A 22,160-nucleotide genomic window follows, 5' to 3' on the forward strand; every position below is an offset into this window, starting at 1 on the left:
CATTGCATTTAAGAACTTATGTTTATATGTTAAATAATATGTATATTGAAGACATTTAATACGGTGGTACCATTTTTCAAAAGGAATAGAATATTATTATTATTATGAGAGAGATAGCAGCCATTCCTCTCAGCAAAATTCAATAAAACAATGAGACTAAGCATCATGGGTGCATCAACTCACTCGAGGTTTTGTGGAGGCCGGATCCAATGCTGATGGTGAGCACCTTTCCTGAGGCTTTCAATGTGGGTTTGTCTCCAAGGCCAGGGGTGAACTTCAGTTGCCTCATGCCTCCCCCTCCCCATCCCTCCTTCTTCACTTTGAATTCTGTGCTGCAAATCACACATTGGTACATTAAAGTGCTACGACAGTGACAGTCTATAGAACATACAAGAACAGTGGCATGTTTGGAGCAAAGTCTCACCGAGTGGAGGGAATATTACAAGGTAACCAGCATGAAGGACAACTTGAAGACATTGAACTAGCAATTGGAAAATCTATGGATTAAGTACTTTGAAAGCTAACGCAGCTCTAATTTTGATTACTTTCATTGCTCATATCCTTTGACCTAGGTTCCATAATAATTATTTAAATTATTAGGGAACCTAGGCCACCAAGAGCATTCTTTTAGGAAGTCGATAAAATTATTGTTGAATTTGCCACAGCCACAATTTCAGGAAAATGACCACTGATGTAGGTAACTATACTTTATAATCAAAAGACAGAGCTGAAATATTCTTTGGGACAAATATAAGATGCAACTTTGGAAAAGGGAAAAAGGAAATACAAGTGAATGTGTCATTGTGGTGATGACTACCAAGAAGCAGCAATGAAAGAGAAAATAATCGCAGCCTAAAGTAGAGTAGAACAATCCATTTGGCTAAACTCAACAGTATCAGATAACAAAGACATCATAGGTCAAGAGTGTAGATGGTAAGGAAAAAGACAAATCAAAAAAGGTGATACTCATAAACCTGCTAAAAGTTGCACTGATTTCATGGACTAATTTCATTTACACTCTTACGGTTGAGCATTCATTTTTGCACTTAAAAACTTCCTCCCGAAACATAGGACAAAATAATTGTGTCATTAAATGTCAAAGTCATTTTGCTTGATGCTCATGGACATTAAATACTTTTTTTTCTGTCCAAATATGGATTCATTGATAATTTTTTAGTGCTTATTTTGAACAAGGATATTTGAAACTAAATCCTTTTGGGGATTTGAAAGGCAAAATAATGAGGCTTTGCTGTTAATGGCTTTATTTATGCCACCGCTCTGTCATATTTAAGTAGATGACTATTCATTGGAATGCATATCCAGCAGTGATGGCGTCAGTCTTAAATTTGAATATTCTTTCAATGATACACTATGCGGTACACATATTCAGGAGAGATGAAGGACCATATCACTACTAACTGAAGACTAATTCATATAAAAGCAGAGAAAAAAAGAACAAGAAATCTGCTGTACATTCTAAACTGCAGACAACACATCTGAGTATGCACTAAAATCAACACCCTCAGGGTTGAATAAAAGAAACAAAATAAAACTTTCTGTTACTGTCTACAACCTTGTTAAATATTAACAATCATACAGGTTGTGGGCTACATTTCAGAGTAAAATTGTAAAATTCATCTTCTTATATCAGTAGATACATGAGTTTCTTGCTAATGCTAAGTTCTTACAATTGCTTAAGTTTGATAAATGTTCACATACTTGTCCAAGGTAGATACTGACTTACAATCACTGAAAATGCTCATATTCAATCCAAATAGATGATACAAAACTCATACTTACAAGTCTGAAAATTTGATGACCAAGTCCATGCCCAATTTGTTTTTGTACAACTTGCTCAGCATGGATAAAAATTCAGTTTTAAACACTATTTCCAGCACACTGTCATAATCCTGCTTTGTGTGAATTACAACAAAGTCATCCTGTAATAAAAATTATTATTCTAAATGCTTTATTATTAAAAAAATATAACTAAACAATAAAAGAATCAGCACTCATCACCAGCATCACCAGAATGTTGATTTCAATAGATTGAAGACAGAAATAGGACAGGCTAAATTAACACACACACGTACAAGAACTGGAAATTTGGTTTGAAAGGGCTGCTGTTTACACATGTGTATTAAAATTGCTCGAAAGTAATGTCTTCTGAATCTCTCTGTTGAAAACATTCACACCAAGACACACACAAGCTCAACAAGACCCATGTGCTCACACACACACGAGATGCTCTGTCAAATGCAGTGCACACACCTTCCTGCAGCCACATCTCCCCATCAACAGGAGCATTAGGGCCCCACATTTTGAGGAAAGGCAAACAATTGTTATTTTAAAATATTCTTTGAGTCTCATTTCAACTGAGCGTTGTTCATTCTATAATAATAGTTTTCACTTAGTGATCACAGTTTGTTAATTAAGCAGAGAGTTTCTGTCATTTCTTGTTAATGATCTCATTTTCATCCTGTCTCTCAACTCTTATCCAGTTTTTGAAAATTGAAATTTGTTTACGAATTTTAGCTGCCATTGGAAAAACATGAATGTATCAACTAAAAATTCATCCCAGGTCCTCATCAACCAGAATTGAGACTCTGGCCCAGTTGAAGCCCCGAGAGGAATTTCTACACACAATATGCTGGGAAAGAACCAGGTGTTACTTCATCAAGTGTATAAAATGGCATGGGTGAAAAATGACTGATAGATTGGGATAAATGGAAGAGGGAAGATCCGCTGTTGGAAATCATTCTTGGAAAAATTGACAGTCTCATAGAGTAGGTTATGCAGGGTTAAATCTGAGACTGGCAGACTGGAACTTGCTTCTCAATATTTCCTCAATTCATCATGCTTGGAAAATTTTACATTTTTAAAACATTAGACCACTTTCCATTTCAATAATTTACACACAAATGCAGTAATCACCTAAGGGGCAAAATTAAGTGGTTTCGCACAAAGTATGGTATCACAAGTGATTGCTGACTAGACCAATCGACCCGACCTTCAAGTCACTCTCCTGTTTTTCCGACCCCACAATTGGAGTTCAGAAAGAAATTAGGGCAAATATAACTTGACCTTGACTGCTCTACCAACACTAAATAACAGGAATCACAAGGTTTGCATAAATCCCATTAAGCAATTTTAGTCCAAAACCAAAGTATAAAAAAGTGTGCTGAGATTAAGAAGGCATTGTTATATGCATTTTATGATAACTGCAAAAATATTGACAAAATGAACCAAGAGTGAATGCCACAAATTACGGCATTTGACAACATCAATTAACTGCTACACACTTACTATTGACCTCTTAAACATAAATCTTTCCACTGGTTAGTAGAGAATGCCAATGGTCTACAAACCTTCAGTGGGCTCACTGATATCAAGCTTATATGAGAAAATTCCAATTTCCGTTTCACCACTTCCACGTACTTCCCCTTGTCCAATCCTTTTTTTATCTGCTCCCTCCCAATGAGAAAGAGAGCGTTCATGGTGAGGATCAAGTCACGTCGGGCAACCTTGATGAAAATAATCAATCAAAACGTTGCTCAGATGAAAATATAATAAAAAACATTTAAAAATAGATGCACACATACATAGTTAATAAATTCCTTGAATTTGCGGCTTAGGCAATATATCTGCAGATCCAAAATACATATATTTGAATAAATAGAACAAGATACATACCTTAAAACGCCTATCATATTTGCTGACAACTTCAGCAAATACTACTTTCTCCCTTCTGCCGATAATACTTTGAAGGGCAGGTTTATATTCTACACCAATATAATCACCAACAAAGTTTCGATTCAAGGAGAACTTTCTACGCTCCTTCTTTCCATAGAACAAATCTGAAATGAATAAGAATATAACGATTTAATATATCTTCTTGTGAAGAAAACTGTGCAGGTATGCATCTATGAATAGGGATAAACAATAAAAAATTTAATTAATAGAAACACAAATGGAGTAAAAAAACACGTGCCAATTTGTTGGAAATATTTAGGCCTTATTGCTCCCTCATGAAAAAACACCAGGAGAAAACTTGACTCCTCAGCTGCATATTGCAGATTCATTGGCAAATTCCAAAAAACCAGTCTATAATTAACATAAGTGATAGCTTAAAATGTTTTTTGTTGGAGCAGCTTAAAATTTTATGGAGCCTAGAGGGAAAGAGGCAGATATAATAAACTAGAAACATTTATATTGACAGGGAAATAATACATTAAATTAGTATTTAATATATTGGCAGAATGAAATAGCAAAGACAATAAAAATGTGAACCAATGAAAAATTCACAGTATGGAACAGTTGAAATCAATCGATAGTTATTCAAAAAGTAAATTTTACAGGTTCACATCAAATTTTTCAACTTTTATGGAAATGAAGTCATCACTTTTGTCAAAAATAAATGTTCTATGTGCAACTAACTTAGCCAGTCTGTTTAACCCGTCATCTCCCACACTGCTTTATAGCTGCCTTGATCCTTCACAGACTGCTGAAAGAGTGCTCTACTGAGCTGAAATATCAGCTGAGCCTCTTTTGATGGTGGAAAAAAGGGTCTTCAAGACTTGGGGGATGATCAGGTCTTTTAGTTTTTCACTACTTAATTTCTCGTCCTTCAATATTTTTGTACTAAAGTTTACAACTCTGCTTCTAGGGCCTCCAAAAGGTAAAAGCTTTCGAATGAAGCTGTAATTCTCCTTGATTCATCTATCACAATGAGTGATCATCATGTGCTGAGGATGTAGATTAATGCAAACCAAGGTGTATTGTCAGTGTAAAACTGTAATTCTAAGGAAGATGAGATATAATCTCGATATGGAGTTATTACGGATCCTCCCTGGAATTCCATGGGATTTGTCGCTGAATGGTTATTGCTGCCCACCAACACTCCATGGTACGCTCAGATTCAGTCCAATTCAGTCCACCAGTTGCTTTGTGATTTAATTAACTTCTGTTGGTGGTTTTTTCTTCATCCTCGCAACAGTGTCCAATCATTTCCAGGTTTTGGTGATTTCCATGGCTTGGATTGAAGAGGATTCACAATTGGCTCTAACTCTGCAGAGTACTTCAACAATCATTGTCACAGCTATGATGAATGACGACTTGCAGGCTGCTGAATTAAAGTGAAAGGCACTATTTCTTGCGGCAAAATTTCCTTAAACAGAATTCCATGCATTTCTTCGGCTCTTCACTTAAAACAAAATCATCAATGGTTTTTGCATCAAGTGCTTTCATTTCAGCAAAGTCAATAAATTCCTCTTTGATTTCATTGGCCTCCTTATTGAAATAAGACACTTAATGGACGACTGCTCCTTTCCTGAAATATCACTGGTTTTTCATCCGTGAGCAAGCTTCTTTCACTTTATTAATGATGCTCTCCAATCCAGTGGCATGCCACATAAAGAAATGATCTCATTAATCGTCTGTACTGATTGGTAAGTGGCACTTTCCTTCCCATGTTCAAATTGGTTTTTCAATGACTGGTCTCCTACATATATTTGTAAACGGCAGAAATATTTCAGCAATCCTTTGTGCCCATTTTAAAGCGATAAATCGAGCATACAAAATGTACGTATGCTCGATTGAAGGAGCATCATGGCATCATGCATGAAACTGTTGAAGACAAACATTATACTTGTATTTTTCTATTTTTTCCAATTTAGAAAACTGACTCATTTTGATGTCCACTGGCATGTCCTCTGGGAACAATCTTACAGCTTCAACAGCAGTTTTACGCCACTCGGGGTTTATATTATACTTACTGACCTCATAAACATCTTTTTAGTCATTGACAGATCTTACCATAAGAGATACCAGAACCCTTCTGACATAACTTTGATTCGGTGGACATAAGATATAACATCCGCATAATGCTCCCTTAAGCTGCTTGGAACATGCCATCTAAAATAGAATATGTCTCCAAATAATGATGACAATGTTTCCGCTAAAAGAGGGCAGCATCTTTACAAAAATGATAGGTGTAGCACCCTTGCCTGCCAATTCAGAGGATGTGGGCTCAATTCCCGCCCAGGTGGGTTTTCCTACACCTGGGGCATGGATGCGTGTGATAGCCTTTATTGTAATGTGTAAGGGTTAGGTGGAAGAAGGGACTATGAAATCTCAATCTCACCCCAATAATTTTGATAAATAAATGAATAAATGCAAAATCCCCTTAATTTGAGAGTAATGGATGATTCCCGGATTAACTAGAGGAGGGAGATACCATCAAGCAAGAAATCACAACCTCTCCATTCTAGATTTTGAATGCCACTCCACCACCCTGCTCATCTTCACAGCAGTAATCTAACCAACATAACATCGCCTTCACCACCACTTGCCCGTAACAAACTCCTTCAGGACAAGCACCAGACCCACCACCTCACACCCCTCCTCACACACACAATGAACTGAAGTTCAGACTTTTCCCTAATGATGGCTCACACTACTCTGCCCCATAAATAAGTGAACTGAGGCCATCAAAACTTTATTTTGAAAAATATCGTCTATGCATTGATTTTGTCCCCTTCCTCAAAGTACTCTCCATTCGTTGCTATGCACTTATTCCATCTTCTTCTTTTCCACTGTTTAAAGCACCCTTGGAAGTCCTCGGCATCATTTAGGATTTTTAGTTTTCTCGTCGTTTCTTGCTTTATTGTGTCTTCCACGTCTTCCCAGTGATATGTCCCCGCGTCACATTTCTGCATTTTGGGAATAGGAAAAAGTCGCAAGGGGCGAGATCTATAAGAATAAGGAGAAGGATGATCAAGGTGATTGAATTTGTTGCCAGAAACTGGCGAACAATCAACGCTGAATGTGCAGGTGCATTGTCATGGCGAAGGATCCATCCATCATGTTCGGTTGATATAGTAGTGTACACTGTTGATTTCCCTAAATTCAGTTCAACAGCTATCATTCGGACAGTTTTTCGACCATCGGTAAGGACAAGGGACCACACAAGATCAATGTTGTCGTCAACACGGGTGGTTGAAGTTCGTCCCGGCCTTGCATCATCATCCGTGGCGTCTTTTCGGCCATCTTTAAAACGCTTAATCCACGTGAAGACGGAATGTTTTCTTCAGACCATTATCACGGAAAACTGCCGTCGACATTTCAGGGATAATTTTGATAACTTTTAACTCACTTCACCAAAAACTTGATGTTGATTTATTGCTTCGTGAATTCATCAATTTCCACTTCTGACAAACAGTAAAAGCAAAGACAGCAGAAACTAGCATAACTCATACGCACAGCTTGACGATCCGCCAAGCACAGACACGGCTCATTGGGTCTCAGGCAACTAGCGCCGCTAGTGGGCTCGACTATGGTCCACATCAAGGCCACCAGATTAAAACAGTTTGCGCATACCACGTATGCCTTGAGACATGTTTTGTGTATTACATATGGGTAATGAACAGTTGGACTGCAAATACAGTATGTTCTTATGTTATCACAGTATGAACTTTTTAATGAACCATATTTTAACAAATTTTTAACAACCCATGCCTATTGTTGATTTCTTATTTACCTGCAGCCTGTTCCTTTTGTCGATCATTCTGTTTGCGTGCAAAATACTTCTTGAATGCTCTCTGGATGATTCTGGCATAGTGGTTGAATTTCCTGTCTCTCATTTCCTCAAGCAGGAAGAGCTGGGAAAAAAATCCAACGTTGACCAAACTACATATTTGTATTAGTGAGATAGGTTGGTAGTAGTAGTGTTAGGGGAGGTGACCAACAGGTCATTTGCGATATAGGTTGGCGTGAAAACTTAATCCTCAATGCAATCAAGAGGAAAAGGAATAAGTAAAACTTATCGCAAAATAGGTAGAAGAAATGACTATTTAAGAGCTGTAAGATAACTTCAATGGTCTTCCTATGTCAGCCATCCATAGCTTTGAAGTGAGAAGAATGAAGAGAAATGGACACATCTAAAATATCTCTCGTATATGAGCAACAGTGATGTGTTCATAGTCATTTTAATCAAAGGTATTTAAGAATCATGGGAGTGTTGCATGATGATTATTTAAATTCCCACGCACATTTTTTCTAATTTGTTACTGCAAGTCCCTTTTTTGCTCTTTTTTTGCTGATCCACCATTTAATTGATTTCTTTATTCCCACTGCCCATGAAGTTAAGTTGTTTTTTACATATTTCTCGTATTAGGGACATTACGATACAACCAAATGCCAGAGTAACTAACTCCAGTGGGATAAATATGCTTGGTTCAGTTACCTGATACACATTAAGAGTTTGATTATGGCCTTTGTTGCATTACTGTGATCAATTTATACAAAAAAACACATACCAGAAGGTAGTCGGCATGATGTGTGCCCATTAGAGTGAGTTGATTACATGTTTATTTCCCAGTGAGATCATAATAAACCCCACTGAAAAATATTCTGATGATGCATTAAGATAATCCCTAATGAGAGCAAAAGGTTTTCTTCATTTTCACAAAAAAGTATAGTACTTTTTCCCAACCAACCTCAGAGTGACCAAAAGAATGGTGGCTAGTTTTAGTTGGTGCCCAAAAATGCACTTAACATTTGAACATGTGTGAAAATATTAAAGAACGTACAACACATGATTTGGCCCTTAGATAGATCTAGTTTCAAGGTGTACATCCAACCGACAAATTTTTGGTATTTTTGAGTTAGCTCTATATCATTTTATCCTCATTCCCCTTCATCTTGTGCAAAAATTGTTTACATCTTTTATATGGTTTTTGCCACTTTATTGTAGAGTGTGTGCAAAAAGAAATGTAAATAATGTTTAAGGTAGTAGAACTTGTATTTTTAACTATTGAAACTCTTTTGGCAATATAATATTAATTAACTAAGCCTGGATGGTAAGACTGAATCAATTGCAATTGAGAGTAACGAAGAAAATGATTTCTTGTTTCCACAAACATTTTAAGTAAAAGACTGAAGCTTTATTAACCCATTGAGTAAATGTACATATTTGATAAAACATTGCCCTTTATATCCTATAATATATTTAATATCCTATAAATATATAATATATCCTAATAACCTCCATTCATCATAATTTCACTAGAAATTCATCAAAATTTTATAACTTAAATGCTAGTTTCATATCTTTTTTATAAATTAAGGGTGGCAAAAAAATGTTCTCCACAAACTTAATATCACATTGAATGTCCTTTCAAATTCCTATAATAGTGTCGCATCCATAAAGAATACAATGAATCCTGTTTCTAATTTCTGATTTTTCCCCTTGTTTTGCAAAATCATTTTTTTAAATTGAAACTTACTGATTCTGGAGCTTTAATGAATATTTTTGTCTTCCCAAGTTGATACTGATCCGTCTCCATATTTACACTCTGCATGACGACTTGAATGCCTACTTTCTCTGGTCCATTCCATGAAGGCCACGTCTGGCAGGTGAGAATTGCATATCTGATTCGAAAAAAGACACACAGTGAATCACATGAAAATAAAATAAAAAACTATAGGCAGCATTTCTATATTTAGAATAAACTAGCCTTGATTTTATTGAAAGAAGCAAAAAGTTAATCAAAGTTATTTAAAAAATCATTACATAAAATTTGTTGCCTCCAGCATAGCTTTATGGAATAAACACAACATGCTGAAATGAAATAAGTAACTAAGTAATTCCACCCACACTTTATTTAGAGAAAGACCTAGGTTTTGCCATTCGACGTCATCATCAGGAGCAACTTTGAATACATATATGAAGCGAATGGTAATTACGGCTGTATGAATATTGTGGAAAGAATCAACCACAGCCGTGCTCTTAAAAATGGGCAAAGGATGAGTGGAGGAAATTAGAGGGGAATAAATAAATAACTCAAATTAAATTAAATTAAAATGAAATGATTTAGGGCAGGATTCAGAGTATAAAATGGTTAAACCAAAATATGATAACAAAAAATGCTCTGTCTAACGTGTACTGGATAGCATTGACCCTCCCTCGCCCTTACCAAGCACTCACACCAGTTAGGGGCTTACGAGAGACTTCTCTCTGTGCCAGTGGCCCACCCAATCACACGTAATAAAGTAAATGCAAATAAATCACGTACTCTCTAACTTGGATATACTATTCAACATTGATCCTTGCCAGTTCCAAGCATCCACACTCAATCAGGGCTTGCGAGACACTTCTCTCTGTGCCCGGGGCCCACCAATCGCACTTAATAAAATAAAAATAATTAATGCAAATTAATCATGCAAACTCTAGCTTGGATGTACTAAATTGAATGGATCCTTGCTAGTCTCAAGCACTCACACCGACTCAGGGCTTGCAAGAGACTTCTCTCTGCACCAGGGGAGCACCAATCGCATGTAAAAAAAATAAAAAAATTAAATAAAATAATTTTTAAAAAAATAATAAAAAATAAATCAAAGTTAATCACGCACTCTCGAGCTTGGATGTACCAAATGGCCTTGATCCTAGCCAGTCGCAGGCACCCACACTCCATCAGGGCTTTCGAGAGGCGCCAATGGCCCGCAGATCACTCACTTGCTTGGGTACGCAAAGACGCCTTAACCCTTGCAAAACTCACTCACTCACTCACAGGTCTACGGTGGAATCTCTTCCGACGTTAGTACTGTGACTCGCACTTTAGGAAAGGTAAGGGAGGTGCCCAGAAGCTGACACAGTATTTCAACTGACAAGCAGTCCGCTTCAGAAAAGGAATGCCTTCATTTTAAGTGAAATGCTAGGTTTTCAGCCGCAATAGGAGATATTCAGAAACATTTCTATCCCATTTACAGTTATTATGGCCAAGGCAATTTTTTGATAGGTGAGGGTAGAGCTCACATAAGAGTTCTATAAACCTTTATGCAATGCGAGGAATTCTGGCCAGAAATATGGGCCAGTTCCTCTCTCCCCAACACACCATTCAATCTCCCACAAAAACCTCGGGACCAAAAAAATCAGTTTGATTGGATTTTTAGAATGGGTTCCCCATGGGCATGTACCAGAAATGGAGCCCGGGACTCTCTGGTCTCAAGTCAAATGGTCACTCTCTGGTGCCACTGGGCTACAACATCAACAAAACATATCTCCATACTAGACTATACAAATAAAAAAGTTTTAATCTTTGCAATCTTGAATTTAAAAAATTTGTTGAAGTATCAGTGCCACAGGAGCTAACAAAAAAAGCCTAAGTTCCAAAGTAAGGAAGCAGGAAGCATAAAATATATCATGGGTCATTTGTCAAAGCTGTGTAAAATTAATTATGCCATTCTGATAAAAATATTTGAGAAGTGCAATAGTTTTTGCAAAGAATGGGTTCGTGGGGTTCAGGATGGGAGAAGTTCTCCCCAAAGAAGTCGTGGTCACCAAAGATCAAGCAGCTGTCCACCTGTAGCAGCTACTAACACTGTCGTACAGCCAAATGTAATTTGAGGATGTATTGCCACAGAATATTTAGGCTATGCACAAATTAGGCCTTAAAAATAAATGCAAAAAATTACCTCTGAAGGAACTTCTTGAAGGGACGCCTGTAAGCAAATCCAGCCCTTCGCACCCTTATGTTCTCCTTCAGGCCCAAGTACTCAACTTGATGCTTCACTCTCATCTCCTCCCAGTCCCTGGGCCTTTTTGTTTCATTTGGTTTAATGCACCTTAAATTGGAAGATATCATGCATTGCAGACAATGAACAGATACTATAAGCAATATATAAATTTTTCTTTAAAATTCACAGTCTACTTTCAAATAATGTACTCCATAAAAATAGATGTACGAGCACCCTTGAGTATTACACCAATGAGACCTGTGAATCACTAATTTCACATCAAATCGAATCTCAAATAAAATCAGCACCCAAGATTCAAAACTGAATCGAATTGAATCAAACTTAAACAGCCTGAGCCTTCCTTCTGAGCGAATGTCCAGTTTTTAGACAGAGGTATCATGTCCAAAATTATTATTATCTTATTCATTCTATCAAGAGCCTCAATTTTCTCAATTGGTCCCGAAAAAAGCCAATCGACACCATGAAAACATAAAGCAAAATGAAAATTAAATAATAATATTATATTTGTTAATATAGAACAAAGAAGTTATGGAAATCTTTTTGAAAACTTTGCTTCAACACTACCTTCCCTTTCTATCTGGGCACACATTATTTCAATAAAATCATTGGATTTTGAGCCTGAATTTTCAAATCAATGCCACAAAATCAAAGTGTCTGCACTGTCTGGAAACAATTAAAAGACAGTCATTCAGTGCATGGCCCTCAACTGAGGTGAGGCCCTCTCTGATGAACAATTGGCTGTTTGGATGGCAATCAAGTGCTGCCTCTGCCAAGAGTGGAAATATTTATGCAGTTTTCCTTCCACATAAGTAAATATTGGATCACCATCACAGCCAACTTGGAATGGCTGTTTAGAACAGTCATGTGCTTCACCTATGACTGGTTCAGCACCTTCTTGAGTCTTAGTCCCCGGTACCCAATCAAAATCAGAAAATTTAGAAAGGTTTCACAGTAAGGTTGAGCAAAAATAGTTCATTTGAGTGAGCATGCAAACGGATTAAGTCACCTTAAAACCTTGCTGTTTAGTTGCATAAATGCAGTATCATGCCCTCTTAGTTCAATTATATACAGACCAACATTTTGGAATATTCCACTGAACTTAGTAATCACTGAATGCAGAACTTTGACTATTTCATTGTTTTCTATAAAACATTCCACTGCAAACATAAGCACTGAAAAATTAGGAGATTGGTATTCTCTTTGGTGCTGAGTGAACAGGTTATGGTGTATGTCATATTTCCATTCTACCAATGGGACGAAGGCCTTGAAAATGAAGTATCAGGGAAAACCTTCATAGCATGCAAGAAAGGGGTGAGCATTTGATCATTTCCTACCTGATATAGTGTGGAGTACATTTCATTAACTCTTCAACAAGCTTGTTGGCTTGGGTCCGAATCTTAGATCCTGCAGTTGTAGGTCTGGACTTAGAACCAGTATTTATTTGGTCAGGAAATAAAGCCTGAATAAAAGCACTGGAAATGAAAATGTAGTCAATTCAGAAAATAAACAAAGATCAAAAGAGGAATTCATACAAATACAATTTAAAATGTGAATGAATGAAATAATAAGGTCGACATTTCAAGTGGATATGCCCTTCCACAAAGCAGCCTAGAATAAAATATACTCCAAGAAATTAAAAAAATATATATTTCTACACTTTCTATTTCCCATGTACTTACTTGGAACTCTCTTGCATCAGTTCAATCAAATCTAGTACTAGCACATCTCTGTTTCGATCACAAAATCCCTCCACATTATAAGACACAATTCCAGCATAATGGTGTATGATGAAGCCCTCTTTATTTTTCTGATAGTGTTGATTGGTGCCAGCAGACGTATTCAGTTTCTGAAGGAAAAATAAAAAGCGATGAATTAACATTTTAAATATTTCACATGTGCTGGCATTCTGTTTTGCTAGCTGTTATGCAACTCCTTACTGTCTGTCATATTTCAATTGTTACTCTCAACCTGAGTAAAATGCTGATTAGTGACATACAGAGCAGAGAGCCACAACTTACGACGTGTGTTCAGAAAATAATGAGAATTTTTCAATTTCGCGGGTTTGGAAGGCATTTTCGCTGCTCATGTGAGTCGGGGGCGTGGTGGGCCAACGAGGGCAGGGCATTGCAGAATTGAATAGGAGGGCCCGGGTTCGACCTCCTGCTTCACTCAAGTTCTGTGACATAACCCTACCGTGCGTGCCTTCCTGGGATTCCGAAAAAGGGTGTAACGAGAAGGGGACGGAAGAGGCAACTGTTCCCGCATTTTTATCGCCCCGTTGAAACTTGCAAATCCCACGCACGAAGTGTCCGAGGTGTGTTCAGAAAATAACGGGACGTTTTTAATTTCGCGGGTTTGGAGACTAAGAATGTCAACATGCTTTGCTATCATGTTGGTATACATGCCCCTGAAGTATGATAGCCTTTTTTAGCTGTTTCCGTTGTTTACACATTGTCCGGTGGCAACCGCCGCTCTTAAGTTAGACGTGTTTTTATGAGCTCGGCGATTTTCGTTGGTTCAAAAAAATGGATCAACGATTTGGAATCGAGCCTTAGTTTCGAAGTCATTTTTCGCCGTAAACCCATGTTTCGTCGCCTGTTATAATGACACGTTTCAGTAATTCTGCATCGTCGTTGACTCCATTAAGCAACTTCCATTCGCCGCTGCTTTTTATCCAAAATTCAACAATTTTTTGAACAAATCTTGCTGTCACGCGTTTCATACCCAAAACATTCCAAAAGATTTCAGGGCATGAGCCAATCGAAATACGCGCCAACATCATCAGCGACTTCCCTATTTGTTAATGGGCGATCATTCATAGCCATTTCTCACACTTTTCCACGTTTTCATCGGTTGTTGTTGTGCTGGGGCGTTCGCCATCTTCAGTGTCTTCACGGCCATCTTGGATACGCTTATAATACCACTCGTAAACTTTTGTTTTACTCTTAGCAGACTCTCACCATGGGCCTCTTTTTAGCATTTCACACACCCTGTTACCCTTTATTTCATTTGTTACGCAAAATTTGGCACAAATTCATTGATCCATTTTTTTAAACAAACGAAAATCGCAGAGATCGTAAAAACCCGTCTAACTTTAGAGCGGCGGCTGCCACCGGACAAAGCATAAACGATGAATACAGCTCAAAATGCTATCATACTTTAGGGGCAGGTATACCAACATAGTAAAATAACTTGACAGCCGGACTCTCCAAACTCGCGAAATTAAAAAAATTCTCGTTATTTTCTCAACACCCCTCGTACACCATTGACTAGCTCACATCATTGGGGATCATAGATAAATTAGAATGAATCACTTGAAAATGAAGTGTTAAATATTCGAAAATAGAATTGCTACCACCACCAACAATCGTTTTACATAAATTACTTTTCCAAAAGTTCCTACAGTTTTAGATGATAACTGGAACAGATATATTTTCGTCCCAATATTAAGCCACTCGGCACACAAAACAAATACGCTCCGTCCCTCTTGTCCTCCGACAAAATCCCGAACTGTCCTTCCAAAGGCGAGAACTCACGTTCTGTAGGTCCAGGTCGGCGCCTTCGGAGACGGCGTGTAGGGTGGCGCAGACGTCGTCAAGGACGGAGAAGATCCCCGGTGGTCGCTTGCTCTCGATCAGGTCGCACACCACCTTGTTGTTGAAGTAGTCGATGGGCGTCCACGTGATGCTCTCCTGCACGTACTCTTCCTGCGCACACACAAGGAGAGAGAGACCGACAAATGGAGGATGCTAGTCCAGTAGCTGGGAAGTCTCATCGGAAGGGCGCACAATCCCACCCTCCAAACGAATTGGACCCATCCTTCCGACTTACTCTAGCTCTGATTTCAATAACTTATGAACTGCAACTCAAAATTAATCCATATTGCATCAATTTGATTAGCATAGTTTGAGCCAGCAGTGCAGGTACCTCAAAATGACAACCCAAGGGTCCGTGGCGTTTTCTCAAGCACGAATTATCTTCATAACAATCACACTCTATCAGATGTACAGACATACAGGGTGCGTTCCAAAAGTAATGCAATGAAATTTCCCGCGCCGCTCCTGTTAGTCGGAGTGGGATCGAACCACTTGGAGTAGGTGGGGCGGACGCCAAGCTTTGCCGAGAAACCGGTCTCAGTGCTCTCCAAGCTGTGAAAGCGGCAGGACGTCAGTTATTGTAAACCTCTGCGCGTCGACCACGTCACGCAAAAAATGGAATCGACGATCGAGCAACGTCACGCGATTGCTAAGTTTGGTGCTAAACTGAATTAAATCTCTTGAGGAGAGTAACAAAATGATTCGTGAGGCTTACGGGGGCTCTGGTCTGTCCTACTCACAGGTTAAAGGAGGTGTTTAAAGGCCTTTTTAGGTGGGCCGGGAAGAAGTTCACGACGAACAACGCTCTGGGCGGCCATCAACCAGAAAAACCGACAACAATGGGGCTCGTGTTCGACAATTGTTGGACTCAGACCGTCGATTGAGTATCGAAATGGTTGCCAATGAACTGAATTTGTCATCTACCGTTGTGTTTCGCATTGCTACTCAAGATTTAGAGATGAGGAAAGTGTGCGCCAAGCCCGTGCCTAATGTTTTTGCCACAACGCGCCTCGAGTCCGTGAGTTCCTGTCTAAACACCAGGCGCCAACGCTGCCCCACCCCGCCTATAGCCCTGACGTCACCCCAACAGACATCTTTATATTCCCTCGGATTAAAGCAGCCCTGAAAGGAAGCCGTTTTTCGCCCATAGAAGAGATTCATTCAGCCGTGACGAAGACTTTGCGACAGGTCCCCGAAGTCGCATTGCAAGGCGCGTGCCGGTCATGGCAGAGTCGCTGGAAAAATATATGTACAAGCCTAAGGACAGTAATTTGAAGAATTTTAAGTGTTTGTGCAAATCTGTTCAATATATTTCTAAAAAAAAATTGCAATACCTTTGGAACGCCTTTGGAATACCTTGTAAATTGAATAATAGAATGTGCTGTCTAAGGAACTGGCATCTTCCCGAAGGTCTCAAGACCAAGGGTTTCACCCTCGCATGCCACCACACCTTGGTGACATTAACACGCTCGTGTGCCGCCGCCTTCTCTCCGGGCCGGATGTAATGGGTGAAATGAGCAAAGCGTACCAGCAGGAGTACGTGCGTGCCTTGAGTCCTGTGGCGTCCTGTCCGGAGCTACCACGCCGAGTCAAACCCCCACCCACGCCCCCCAAAAACCCTGCCCGGCGCCTACCGCAAGCCCATCTGCGGCACCAACACCTGTGCCTTCCCCACAAAATGTCATCGAGGTTTTCTTGGTGGGTGTCAAGGGTACTCAACCTCTGGGGTGGAATACTTCCTCCCCCAACAGGGCCGACTGTGGGTCACAAGGAACAGGGCCGGCCTCTCGCTGACCACCTCACACATCCCGTGTTCGAGTTTGATTCCCGGCCTGAAAAGCGAACTAGTTGGGTACCAAGGAGATGAGAAGACGGGACAGGCCGTCATACCAACATGCACTGTTTGAGACAGAGGTCAAACGTGTTGGGTATGACATTCTGCGAAGAATTAAGTGCCCATTAGAGTTCTGTGGTTCAGGTCACGATGGAGGGTCAGTGTTTGCAGGGAGAGCGCACGAACGGTAACATCATGAACAAATGGTATAGTGATCTCTGGAGAAAATCGTGTTTAGGTCGAGGCTAGTACTAGATAAAACAAAACAATGGAGGATTTTACAGAGACATGCGTATTCCTGGCGATAAAGCAGACGCAGATGACCTTGATGCTATACAACGCTGGTGTGACACCTGGCAATTAGAATTAAACTTACAACAGTGGGTAGTGATGGATTTTGGGAAAAAGAGCAATTCCCTCCCGAATGCCTACTGCATCGGGAACACCGAAATGAAATGTGCAGACTCGATTAAATACCTAGGTGTTACCCTTACTCACGATCTCTCCGGGGTGTACCACATGCGGGGAATATGTGGACAAGCTAACAAAAAATGAGGATTTTGAGAAGAGTATTGGGAAAATGATATGAGAAGGTCAAAGAGAAATGCTATCTTTCGACGGTTAGACCTCGTTTAGAATATGCTGATAGTTATTGGGATCTTCACGAAGTTGAATTGATTGCCGAATTGGACCGCGCGAAGCGTAGAGGAGCTAGATTTGTAAAACGTTGTTATGATAAAAATATTAGAGGACCTAGGGTGGGAATCACTCACGGAGCAAAGGCTAAATCACCGGTTAAACCTGTTGTATAAACTGGAAGGATGTCTCTTTAGCATTGATTTTTAAAATTTATTATTACCCCCATTGTAATCCAGCAGGCGAGATCATGTCAAATTCCAAAGAAACTGCGGCAGATGCCACAACAGGAACTTTTAACGGAGTCATCCGCTAATGTGCATTTCAATGCAACAATATCAGAGTGTAACAATCCCGGTCAAGGCGAATTATTTTTATACTGAAATTGTTGTATCGAGATCATGTCAATAAAATTCGAGAGATTAAGTGCATAACAGATTAAAGATGCCATTTTTCCCACGAACGATAAGAGATCAAAATAAAATGACGTTTGTCCGACCGAGCAAGTAGGAAAAGGTGTTTAGGGTCAAGGGTAGTCTGGTGTGTAATCACCACCTGTCTGTTCCAATAGTAGGAGGAGTGGGTCGATTAAAGGACATTTACTGCCAGAATTGATACATTCACTCAAAAGTCTTCGAAGTGGCAATACCCTTGTGCGTCCACAAACCCCTGCCAGCGTGGTTTCCCACGCCTCGTACATCTTCTGGAAGACGGTGGCGCCCGGAATGCTGCGAAGCTTCTCGTCACGACCTGATGTAACGATTCCATCGCGCCGTGGTGATGACCTTTCAGCACGTATTAGAGGCGGGGGAATGGGAAAAAGTCTGGTGGGGCATTGTCTAATAAATTTGGATCCTCACTCAAATGGTCGAGAAGCTCTTGGCAGATCCGCGTGCGAGTTTCCTTTTGTTCGTCCGAGAGCACTCGCGGCACCAACCTCGCACACACCTTTCTCATGCCCATGCGTTCGCTCCCAAGTCAATGTACATCACTTCAAGGGATTCCAAAATCATCAGAAACCATGCGAACACTTAAGCTGCGACCCCTGTCCGACAAAGCCTTGCAAAGTCTTGCAAGGTTTTCGCAATTTTTTGAGGTCAAACGGGCGTCTTCGGCATCTTCAACATCTTCCCTACCCTCCCAAAGCAACTTTTGCCACTCAAAAACACCCTATTTACATAGACGACCATAAAGTGTGTTAAGCGTGCCATGAATGTCTTTCCCGGTTTTGTCCAGAGTCACGCAAAATTTGGTGGCGCAGCGAAGTTCCAAAAACCGATTCATGACGGAGCGTGACGAGATCACGTTATAGAGGTTTCGAAAACGAACAATCCGCACTCCGAAAAGTCTGGGAGCCAACTGCCACCGGCCTCCACCCTTAATTGCGACTTCCCTCCTTTGGAACCGAGCCGGAGAAACCGCCGCTCGTCAGTCTTTCCATCCGGGAAAAAATAAGTCGTACTACGTTTGGAACAGACCTTGTAATAATTATGCATAATACAACGAAGAAAATTGGAACGAAATACAAAACAGTACTGATGGTAGTATTCAATTACGGTGTAAACAGAATGTATGCTAACTATTGGAATAGGAAAGGGGCAGAAAGGTTTGTTACCGCCGTTAATCTTTAAAAAACACATTTATAGAAAATATGTGACAATAAGTAAATTCACTGAGAAAGAATAAGCCTTTTGCGGTTCCACCAAAATATATTTTTACTTGCAGAGATGCAAGAGGGCCTGACGTCGTTAATCTATAAGACGTAGTGAATGAACAAGAGAAACCTCAAAATATAGACTCTAAGATTACGATAGAGCGAAAGAAGAAAAATAACAAAATGTGGGAAAGAACACATTACAATGATTAGGAATAATATTTTTATTTCGGCATCTGAATCTCCAGCGATTAGAGAAACAATAAAAAAAGACGAACATAAAAGGTTTTCTATGCGAAGAAATTTCTGACAACACTTGGACGAGTGGCTTATTAAACTTGCCCGTGGATATTAGTTGCATACATACGAGGGAGATTCAATAAGTACCCGTGTTTGACGACTAAGGGCGTTCCTGAGGGAGGTTTATGTTATCATCGTGAGCTGCCATCTATCAAACGACGGTGAAACAATTTTCAGACTGATTTAAAGGTTAGTTTGGATTTGACAGCCATTCGAGTAAGACGTGTTTCGTGATTTTCGCTAAATTGGAAATAGAGCAGTATCGTTCGGTAATTCGCTTTTTGTTTTTGGGTGGGAAGAAATGCGAGGAGATAAAAGCAAAGTTGGATGCTGTTTATGGGGACACTTCGCCGGGCATCTATGACCACAAATAGATATTGTTTTAAAGACTTTAAACGTGGGCGAACATTGTTTTTGATGAGGAGCGACCAGGACGCCCGGCAGACGTGGTTACCGAGGAAATCATTCAAAAAGTCCACGCCATGATTTTCACTGATCGACAAACGAAAGTGTGAGAAGTAGCAGAGGCCGCGTGTGTGTCGACCGGAATGGCAATTAATATTTTACATAATAAGTTGGCGATGAGAAAATTGTCGGTCCGATGGGTGCCGCGATTGCTCACGGTGGACAACAAGCTGATCCGGCTGTCAACTTCGAAAACTGCGTGAACTACGTTATGAATTGCTATCGCACCCCCGTATTCCCCTATCTGGCTCCCTTCGACTTTTCTTATTCCCTAACATGAAGAAATGGCTCGCGGGAAAAAATTTAGCTCAAACGAGGAAGTTATCGCCGATACAAAGGCGTATTTTGGAGAGTTCGACAAATCCTTTTACTTGGAGGGGTTAAAAAAATGGCCGGAACGTTGGGAGAATTTTATATTTCTAAAAGGGGACTGTGTTGAAAAATAAAAGAACTGTTTTTGAAAAAAATGGTTTCTTCATTTATAACACGGGTACTTATTGAACTACCCTCGTAGTAGTAGTAGTTTTGAGGGGAGGCGACCGACAGCTAAGGTCATTTGCGCCATAGGGGATGGACAGGAAAGGGTGAAGGGTGGAGAGAAACCCGGCGTCGGCATTAGCCTACTCTTTACGAAAGGCGCCAAGAGGTCCGCAGTTTAACGTCCCATCCGACGGACGGCGTACTCACTCAAAGTACCCTCCACAAAGCACCTCAAGTATAGCTGAGATGGATGGAAGATGCCAGCAGCCGAGAGAAATAAAATGTTATAAGCGATGGAGTTGAGGGGCTGCTGGAAATGTGTCCGATAGACTGAGTGAAGGAGCCAGGGACGGGTGAAGGGAAATTTCAATGGATGACGGTAAAGTAATATTTATGGCATTTGCGGAGAAGTCATCCAAGAGGACGGCCATCCAACCACACAGTCGGAGGTCACGTTTTCATTTCATCACATAAAGCTCCCACTAGGGAAGATGCTTGATTGATATAAAGTCATGAAGTCATATGAAAGAATGCCAGTGGGTCGCGCAACGAGCAAATGCAACGCGTACTGCCAAGAGTTCAGTTTGCACTTTTTTTAGAACGGAATTCACATCAGAGTTTTGCGAAAAGTCAGATATTATCTGAAGACTATTTAATACAGGGTAATTAACAACAAAACTGTTAATACATAATTATCTTACACTAGAAAATTCGTTCCTTGGCTGACGAATTCAAAAGTAATTCCAGTTCTCAAAAAATGTGAGAGTTAATGTTATACGCGATATACGAGGGTGGGCTGAAACCTAATGCATGCATGCTTGTAGACCACAACTTAAATGACCTTCGGAGTCACTCCTGGTGGCATGTGGAAGTATCATTCCCCTCAACACGCATGCGCAGGTTTCAGGTCGTTACATTCATCCACTGTATTTTGAGAAGCGGAAGTATGGAGACGTGTTTTAGTGTGATATGTCAACACGAGTTAAACAGCGAGCTGTCATCGAAATTTTAACTGCTGAAAAAGTGGCTCCTACTGAGATTCATCGTCGTTTAAAGGCTGTTTATCGTGACGATGCTAGTGATAGGTCTACTGTAAATCGATGGGTTGTAAAATATCGTGGTTGCGAGCCTGGAAAAGCCATTATTGTTGATGACACCCTCAGCGGACGTCCGATCCCTGCGACAGACGGTAAACATCGAAAACTCGTCGAAGATTTGATCCAGAATGGGAATGTGACGACCTCATACCTGCGCATGCGTATTGAGGGGGAATTCTACTTCCATATGCCGCCAGGAGTGCTTCTGAGGGTCGTTTCGCTTTCGGTCTGCAAACATGTGTGCATTAGTTTTCAGTCTACCCTCATATAATCCAGTCACAGTCATAGGCACTTATTAGTTCTTTGAGTAACATTAAATTCTATCGCCGACAATTGGAGAAGAAGACGAGATAGGCATGCATTTAAAAAAACTTCAATGAACACGGTCACAGAAGGGCCACCTTGGGCTAATGGGGTGCGGGGGAGCTTTCGAGACCCCCTCCGGCGCACCTAGGACTGGGCTTCCCCAGGGCCACCACGCGACCGACTCGGTCGGTGACGATCTCACCGAGGCTCTGCTGGATCGAGGGCTGACTCGGCGACCAAGAAGTGAGGAGCGATCC

General features: G+C 40.2%; 1 protein-coding gene across 1 annotated transcript in view; it reads right to left on the reverse strand.

Annotated features, from left to right (window-relative positions):
• LOC139689566 (unconventional myosin-Ie-like) overlaps positions 1-22,160 on the reverse strand; it is a 516,942-nt gene that overhangs the window by 14,171 nt on the left and 480,611 nt on the right. Inside the window, exons 11-20 of the mRNA XM_071586725.1 lie at positions 15,072-15,242; positions 13,215-13,381; positions 12,870-13,007; positions 11,473-11,622; positions 9,285-9,429; positions 7,538-7,658; positions 3,694-3,857; positions 3,369-3,524; positions 1,801-1,940; positions 184-332 (exon numbers count right to left, since the gene is read on the reverse strand). Coding sequence (XP_071442826.1) covers positions 184-332; positions 1,801-1,940; positions 3,369-3,524; positions 3,694-3,857; positions 7,538-7,658; positions 9,285-9,429; positions 11,473-11,622; positions 12,870-13,007; positions 13,215-13,381; positions 15,072-15,242 — 1,501 coding nt within the window. The remainder of the gene's footprint in view (positions 1-183; positions 333-1,800; positions 1,941-3,368; positions 3,525-3,693; positions 3,858-7,537; positions 7,659-9,284; positions 9,430-11,472; positions 11,623-12,869; positions 13,008-13,214; positions 13,382-15,071; positions 15,243-22,160) is intronic.

Source organism: Hetaerina americana, unplaced genomic scaffold (assembly GCF_022747635.1).
Source record: "Hetaerina americana unplaced genomic scaffold, ioHetAmer1.1.p SCAF_25, whole genome shotgun sequence".
NCBI lineage: Eukaryota > Metazoa > Arthropoda > Insecta > Odonata > Calopterygidae > Hetaerina > Hetaerina americana.